This window comes from Bison bison, unplaced genomic scaffold, assembly GCF_000754665.1.
Source record: "Bison bison bison isolate TAMUID 2011002044 unplaced genomic scaffold, Bison_UMD1.0 scf7180017864072, whole genome shotgun sequence".
NCBI lineage: Eukaryota > Metazoa > Chordata > Mammalia > Artiodactyla > Bovidae > Bison > Bison bison.
Genome location: NW_011494644.1, coordinates 12,447,937 through 12,456,880, shown reverse-complemented (window position 1 = coordinate 12,456,880; position 8,944 = coordinate 12,447,937). Strand labels below are relative to the sequence as shown.

Here is an 8,944-nt window from a genome sequence, read left to right as displayed (position 1 = left end):
TTTAAGCCAACTTTTTCACTTTCCACTTTCACTTTCATCAAGAGGCTTTTGAGTTCCTCTTCACTTTCTGCCATAAGGGTGGTGTCATCTGCATATCTGAGGTTATTGATATTTCTCCCAGCAATCTTGATTCCAGCTTGTGCTTCTTCCAGCCCAGCATTTCTCATGATGTACTCTGCATATAAGTTAAATAAGCAGGGTGACAAAATACAGACTTGACGTACTCCTTTTCCTATTTGGAACCAGTTAGGTACTGATAATAAATAATTTTTAAATGAAGTTATTTTAGAAAATGGCAGGGTGGCTGCTTTTTAATTACTGAGTGGGAAATTGAACCAAGTTCAATTTTAAGATGAGCCTCTCTACTAGGGAAAACACAGTACCTCACACAAAATTTTGCACTAAAAGAGAGTAGCATGTCTGAATGAGTGAAAACTGGCTTTTAGAACTGTCTTTGGCAGGAGGAGAAGGGGATGAGAGAGGATGAGATGGTTGGATGGCATCACCGACTCAATGGACATGGGTTTGGGTGGATTCTGGGAATTGGTGATGGACAGGGAGGCCTGGCGTGCTGGGGTTCATGGGGTCGCAAAGAGTCAGACACAACTGAGTGACTGAACTGAACTTGGTCAAAACATCTAATAGATCCATGAGTACTGAGCTATGTTAAGTAGCGGTTGCTTATGTCTTAATTATGGTTCTCTTGATGTTTTCCTCCAAACATGCATGTTTTTCCTAGATCTTAGTTTAAATCAAACTATCATATTTTTTTACACTGTCGTCATCTTGGATTGAGATATGGTGCACAGTGCTTCTCCATATGGTGTACCAGACTGGGGTGTTGGGTGCAGTGGTCTGAACCAGGAACTCTAATCCTCTGCATCTGGCCCCCTTAGGCAAGCAAAACTAGACTAAGCACAAAAGAAGAGGTTATATCTTGTTTGATTACCTAGATTCCATCTCACTTTTCCTGGGGACCCTAGTGGGCTCTGCTGGTGTCAAAACTACTGTCAGAGTCCTACCTCAGTGACTAAACCACTGGCTTATGCCCATTCCATTTTATCTTTGGCCTCTCTGATGCATTAAATCATGGTGAGTGCTCCTTTGTTTACATGTCATTAAAACGATAACATTTTAGAATAGGCAGATCCCCAAAGTCCATTAGTCAAACTTTAATCTGATTTATAAATGTTTGCTACAAACACTTCAACAAGTAACCTTTCAACCTTTTTTTGAATCCCTTACAATTGGCAACTTAGTTTATTCTCCCTTTTGAAATTAAAAATACCATTCTCACATTATTAAAAGAAAAATTCTTAGGAAAGAGAAAATTCTCTTCTCAATCTAGTTTTTTACAGGCAATAACTAGTCTAATCTTCGGACAACTTTTTATGTCAGCACGTACAGATCAATCTTATTCTTTTTAGTAGCTCTATTCTTGTACTGTTGTAAATACTTTTATTCAATAACCAGTCCCCTGTTGGTAGCTATAAGCTAATTTCTGGTTTTATTTTTGTTTTCTGTTATTCTATACAATATTGCTTTGAATATGCTTCTACATACCTTTTTATGTACATGATGAAATATTTTCCTAGAAATGAAATTGTTGGGTCAGATAGTATATGCCACTTAAATTGATAGTAATTATCAAAACGCTCTATAAAGTTGATGCTTTTGAACTGTGGTGTTGGAGAAGACTCTTGAGAGTCCCTTGGACTGCAAGGAGACCCAACCAGTCCATTCTGAAGGAGATCAGCCCTGGGATTTCTTTGGAAGGGATGATGCTAAAGCTGAAACTCCAGTACTTTGGCCACCTCATGCCAAGAGTTGACTCATTGGAAAAGACTGATGCTGGGAGGAATTGGAGGCAGGAGGAGAAGGGGACACAGAGGATGAGATGGCTGGATGGCATCACTGACTCGATGGACGTGAGTCTGAGTGAACTCCTAGAGTTGGTGATGGACAGGAAGGCCTGGCGTGCTGCGATTTATGGGGTTGCAAAGAGTTGGACACGACTGAGCGACTGAACTGAACTGAACTGAACTGAATACCACAAAATAATGTAATCCTTTTTCCGTAGGACAGTCTTCATGTGTTTTCAGATCTGTCCCTCTAAAATGCTTCTTTTGCTCACCTTCAAATATTCAGTTTATTACATAGTTTTTTAGAAATTGAGGTATCATTGACATATAATATTGGATTAGTTTTGAGTGTGCAACATAATGATTTGATGCTGTATATGTTATATATGTTAGTCGCTCAGTCGTGTCTGTCTCTTTGTCACCCCACGGACTGTAGCCCACTAGGCTCCGGGATTCTCCAGGCAAGAATACTAGAGTGGATTGCCATTCCCTTCTCCAGAGGATCTTTCTGACCCAGGGATCGAACCCAGATCTCCTTCATTGCAGGCAGATTCTTAACCCTTTGAACTACAGGGAAATCCTTATCGCAAGACAACCACCATAATAGGTTAGTTAGCATCCATTACCACATGCTGTTCCATCTATTCTCTTCTCACGTAATGTTTTAAATTCCGTTATTCGCCTAGTCAGTCTCCTTTGGATTCCTATCTTCATCTCTCCCTCTCTCCTCTCTTTTCCCTTTTCTTCCTCTCATTCTCCGTTCCTCTTTTCCTTCTCTCTTCTCTCCCGTGTCCTTCCAGGCTATTTACAATGAGCACCAACAATGTACCAGAAACCGTGCAAAATATGAGATGATGTACAGTGTTCTAGTGTCCTTCTTGGAGTAGAAGATGAATTTCCAAGGAAAGTTCCCACAGAGATAAGTTCACGGCCCATCCTTTATCTGGATACACTGACCACCCAAGGGTTTTTTTCTCTACAGTTATATTACAATGTTAAATTTTTACATTTATAATCATCTGAGTTTCTTGCTTCTTTTTCCTCCTTATGCTTTTATCAAGCTTCACTTGCCATTAAGCCATGAATTGTAAATGCAACATGATGTGTTTAATTCTTTCAGATTTTTCCATAGTTTTCTCATCTGTCACAATATTTTTTGAGAAGGCAATGGCACCCCACTCCAGTACTCTTGCCTGGAAAATCCCATGGACGGAGGAGCCTGGTAGGCTGCAGTCCATGGGGTCGCTGAGGGTCCGACACGACTGAGCGACTTCACTTTCACTTTTCGCTTTCATGGATTGGAGAAGGAAATGGCAACCCACTCCAGTGTTCTTGCCTGGAGAATCCCAGGGACGGGGGAGCCTGGTGGGCTGCCATCTATGGGGTCGCACAGAGTCGGACACGATTGAAGCGACTTAGCAGCAGCAGCAGCACAATATTTTTATAGTTAACACTATATTGATTCTTTTTTCTGTCTTCCTCTCTGGTCATTCTTCATCTTCTTTTTAGGCTTCTCTTTTTACCTTCTGAGAGTGGGCATTTTCCCATGTCTCATTCTTGTTCTTTTTTATCTTTCTTCAAGCCTCCACTGTGCTCAAATATATATAATCACCTTCAGGATATTTCTATACTTTCTTTAGAATTAAAATTTCAAAATTCAAACTTATCTTGTTCTCACACAAAAATGTACTAACTTCATTTTCTGATTTTCCTATTACTGGTCATAGTATCTATACCTGATTAGTGGTCAAGTTCTTTTGATTTTTTTTTCCCCCAGAAAGCCTCCTCATTCTCTATATTTTTCATTCACACTAGTAATTTTATTACCATTCATTTTAGAAAATTGTATTTACTTCTGGATGCATTGCTGTCTTCACTGCTACACGTGGGCTGTCTCTAGCTGCGGGGAGCTGGGGCTGCGCTCTAATTGTGGTGCATGGGCTTCTCATTGTGGTAGTTTCTCTTGTTGTGGAGCACGGCTCTAGGCACAAGGGCTTCGGTAGTTGCAGCACACAGGCTCAGTAGTTTAAAAGCATAAAGAGGAAGAAATAGTTTAAAAGCGTAAAGAGAAAGAAGCAAGTGGCATACGGGCTTAGTTGCCCCGAGGCATGTGGGGTATTCCTTGACCAGGGATCGATCCTGTGTCCCCTGCATTGGTAGGTGGATTCTTAATCTCTAGACCACAAGGGAAGCCCTACCACTCACTTTTATAAGGGAAGGTCTTCCCAACTCATGGCTCTAGTTTCCTCTCCAGTTTACTTTGCATGCTAGTGCCTCATTCATCTTTTTGAAATGTTTCTTCCTTTTATTATTCTCTGACTCAAATCTCCAGCCACTGCCCATTACTAATTCGATAAAATCCATATTCCTTAGCCTCATATCCAAAAACTCCCTATTGTTAGGGCCCTTTTTATCTTTTAAGTCTTCCCAATTTAAGTCTTTTTCTTCAGTTTTCCCAATTGAAGTCTTTTCCTTAAGGTAGGCAAGTTCTTTACAACACAAGGACAAATAGTACATTGTTCATTTGCCATATTTCTCTCTTGCTCATAATATCTACTTCCTCCATACAAATCTTATCCTATTTTCAAGAGCCAGTCCGTCATCTTTTAAAATCATTTTTACCTACTCCACATTAACAGTCATCTATCCTTCTTCCAAATTCCTATATTTTTAAATTGACTTTTCTAAAATTTTGGTTCTTATTATGATATTAATAAATATTTTAATTTTTTCTGCATGGCTTTTATTCTCCTTGAAATTATGTGCTCTTCATAAATAAAACTCTCTGACTTATAGAACATTAAAGTGTGAAAGAATTTTAAGCTCAACTGGTCAAATGTTCTCATTTTATAGAAGAGAAAACAGGCATCAGTGACTGTCCCAAAGGCTCACAATGACTAATGACTTTTCTTATTCAGCTACCTTTCCCCATATGACTGGGGCAAAAGCTCATTCATTACAGGGTAAACATCAGGGCTTCTCAGCGCTTGTAGAGTCCTTTGTAATTTACAGACTTTGCATGCAGTATCCCATTTTCTAGATGTAGTCTGTATGTCCTTGCTATCATGAGAAATTAAAATAATGCATGGTTAGCATTTCAGCTTCACTTGAATGCATATGAAATAATCCTTTTCATGGTAGGTTAAACCTTATATTTTTATATACTTACCTTATGTATACTTTATATACCTTCTTAATTTGCTTTACTGTAGATGATGCAAAGGTGAAATCAAGAAAGAGATTTGCATGATCATAAATGCCAAATTAATAGAAACTGAAATTTGAAAATTTCTATATAAATTATATCAGAATTTTATAAAAATATATATTATAAAAAAAGAACTTTCAGCCTAACAGAAGACATTTGTTAAGTAATTGTGATGATTCAGAACTTTGCTTGTTCTGTGGGTAAAAACTCAGTGCTAATGAGGCCACGGTCTCTGGTCTTTTTCTGATAAGAAAATGGGCTATATTTTGTTCTATGGACACTTTGATCTGGTACCTCCCTGAGTTGCAGTTTTTAAAATGAGTGAAGCCTATCACAAGGGAGTCTAGGACAGAGAGGACAATAGAGCATCCAAATCTGTTATTGTTTCATATCACCTTCAGATTCTATGGGTCAGAATGTTCTCTTTGAATAGAGAACTCAGAATTTGCCACATGTATTAAACCCCACAAATAGTAACAAATTAAAATTTTTTCTCATTTGATTGTATTTTCAGTTTAGTATTGCTCAATATGCTCTCTTTAAATATAAAAATCCCCATGGAATTTTTATTAATTAATCCTTGGTTGATGCCTGGATCCCTGATTGGGACCAAATAGGACCCTGGTAGGGTCCTATCCCTACCCTTCATTGTTCATTTGCTGCTGCTGCTGCTGCTGCTGCTAAGTCGCTTCAGTTGTGTCCGACTCTGTGCGACCCCATAGACAGCAGCCCACCAGGCTTCCCCGTCCCTGGGATTCTCCAGGCAAGAACACTAGAGTGGGTTGCCATTTCCTTCTCCAATGCATGAAAGTGAAAAGTGAAAGCGAAGTAGCTCAGTCGTGTCCGACTCCTAGTGACCCCATGAACTGCAGCCCAACAGGCTCCTCCGTCCCTGGGATTTTCCAGGCAAGAGTATTGGAGCAGGGTGCCAATTGTTCGTTTAGCATGTACTAATTCAACTAAAGCTGAGCGCTGAAGTATTGTTGCTTTTGAACTGTGGTGTTGGAGAAGACTCTTGAGAGTCCCTTGGACTGAAAGGAGATCCAACCAGTCCATTGTAAATGAAATCAGTCCTAAATATTCATTGGAAGGACTGATGCTGAAGCTGAAACTCCAATATTTTGGCTACCTGACGTGAAGAACTAACTCATTGGAAAAGACCCTGGTGCTGGGAAAGAGTGAAAGCAGGAGGAGAAGGGGATGACAGAGGATGAGATGGTTGGATGGCATCACTGATGCGATGAACATGAGTTTGAGTAGGCTCCGGGAGTTGGGTTTGGATAGGGAAGCCTGGTGTGCTGCAGTCCATGGGGTCACAAAGAGGCGGACATGACTGAGTGACTGGACTGAACTGAATTCAACTAACAACTTTTGTGTATCATCATCTTTTGTGTATCTAAAATTACCTATTGGGAATTCCCTGGTGGTCCAGTAGTTAAGACTCCACACTTCCAATGCAAGGGGTATGGGTTCAATCCCTGGTCAGGAAACGAGATCCCACATGCCAAGTGATGTGGCCAAAAATAAAATAAAATAAAATAACCTATCACTTAATCCATTGTACCCATCTTTTTCTGTAGATTCTTAAACATGTTCATAATAGTTACAGTGTTTATCTGCCAATTCCTCATTGTGTGGGTGTTTCTATTGATTGTGTTTGTCCTTGGCTGTGAGAGAGATTCTTTTCTGTTTCTTCATATCTAGTAATTTTGATTATACATTGTAGAAAGTCTAAATTCTATTATATTTCTCTAAAGAGTAGTGAATTTGTTTTAGCAGTTAGATTACTGGCAAGTCATTTGGACCCTGTTGAGTCATGATATTCTTTGTAAAGGTGGATTTACCTTCATTGTACCCTTCGACTTGGGAGTAACTCTTTGACTTAGAACATAATCCGTGATCCTATAGCAAGTACTTTTACAAATTTAAATTAAAAGTTCAAAGTGTTTATCTAAAGTGTTGATCAAACTTGTCTAACTGGGAAGAAGCTTAAACTCCAAACTCTGTCCCCTTGGGTCTTCCCAATACCACTGCTAAGATATGAGCTCAGCGTTTTTAGAATGCCAATTCTTCTCTCAGTTTCCACTGGGCTCTTTACAGTCACGCCTGCACGTACGGAGTGAGACTCAGCCAAGTGTTCTAAAGTCTGCAAATTTGGGTCTCCCCATGCTGTGGCTTGCTCTTCCAAGATTTCTTTCTCTGTATCCTGGTATTTTGGCAGCCCCAAATTCTAACCTTAGCTTTCCCAGCTCAAGATTGTTGCTGTCTGCTTGAGCTCTACGTTTCAAGTTTCTTATTTACTGGGGAGTCACTTCACAGGAGTATGTGGATAAATCTAATTTCACCTATTATGCTAACTTGTTTCCACAATTTGATTTATTCTTGTTTCTGCCTCCTTTTCTTTCTGTTCCAATGCCTTCAAACAGTTGTTCTCGTTGTTAATGCAAGGAAAGGTAAAATGCTGTTAAGTTACTCTGCTAACACCAAAAGTTAGGCATGTACACACAATTTTATATCTTACTCTTTAAAGAGTTTCATGTATTTTTCAATTTATTAAAGCATTTTTATAAATACCTCTAATGACTGAAGAATGCCCCAGTGTGTATGTGAATAAATATATTATCATTTACTTGGATATTCTATTACAAGGAGTCATATATTTGGATGTTAGAGAGCTACAGCAAACACTTTTCTGCATAAAGCATTTGTGAAAATTTCTAGCTGTTTGGGAGAGATATCCAGGGCTGAGACTAGTTAGATTAATAAGCCTTCTTTGAATTATTTTCACTTTTAAAAATAATCAACTTTTGGTAAATTGGTAAATTTATGTAAAATAAATTATAATAAATAAATAAAATATAAATAATAAATATAGTAAATACATTATTAATGGATTTCTGGGTTTCTAGGTTTGTGTTATTAGCAGTGGATTCCTTTAACAACTTGATACAACATAAGTTCTCAGGCATATCACAAATATGAAGTCAAGGTTTTTAGTTATTTTTTAAAAATTCAAATAAAGTTTGATTTCCTTGCATATATTAACATATACTGGATCTCCTGAATATATTACCAAACTGGAATGGAATGAAACAATGTTGTTTTCTTTTTTCCACAAAAATAATTTATTATTATGGAGTAATATACTGGGCTTTCTTGTGGTATGTCTTTAATTTCCTACTTTTAAACTTAGAAATATAGTCTATTTGAGTGTAAACAGAGATAATGTTACTATTTATAAAAACGACAAAAATCTATATTTCTGTTTGTGGTCTCTCTTCTTACAAATTTACTTCATTTGCATCTTGTCTGAAGTATGATAATCAAATGATATTTGATCATTTGAATGATCATATGAAATGATATCATTTCTCAAATAATAATCATTCCATTTCTTTGACATATTAATATAGTCATTGTCAAGTGATATCTTCTATCTAATCAAAATATTGTTTTTTTCTTTAAGCAAAAAGAAGATAATATACGTTGCTTAAATATGCTTGGCCATTTTGGTTTTGATTGTTTGGCTCATCAGTTGGTGGACAAATCTGTTCAACAAGGATTCTTTTTTAATATTCTTTGTGTGGGTAAGTGCCAAACCCCTCCCGTGAATTATTTCTTAATTGTTCATTTCAACTTATTTTAAGCAGCATAACACTGGTGCTGTTTCTTTAGGACTATGTCTTTGTGTTTGTATTGGTTTGCATCTTCTTAGCCATGTTCAGTTCAGTTCAGTTCAGTCGCTCAGTCATGTCCGACTCTTTGTGACTCCATGAATCCCAGCACGCCAGGCCCCCCTGTCCATCACCAACTCCCAGAGTTCACTCAGACTCACGTCCATCGAGTCAGTGATGCCATCCAGCCATCTCATCCT

The 8,944-nt window shown here is 38.1% G+C and overlaps 1 protein-coding gene across 1 annotated transcript in view; it reads left to right on the top strand.

Moving 5' to 3' along the window:
* The window catches only part of SEPT14 (septin 14), a 31,861-nt gene that overhangs the window by 4,084 nt on the left and 18,833 nt on the right, over positions 1–8,944 (top strand). Inside the window, exon 3 of the mRNA XM_010837383.1 lies at positions 8,537–8,657. Coding sequence (XP_010835685.1) covers positions 8,537–8,657 — 121 coding nt within the window. The remainder of the gene's footprint in view (positions 1–8,536; positions 8,658–8,944) is intronic.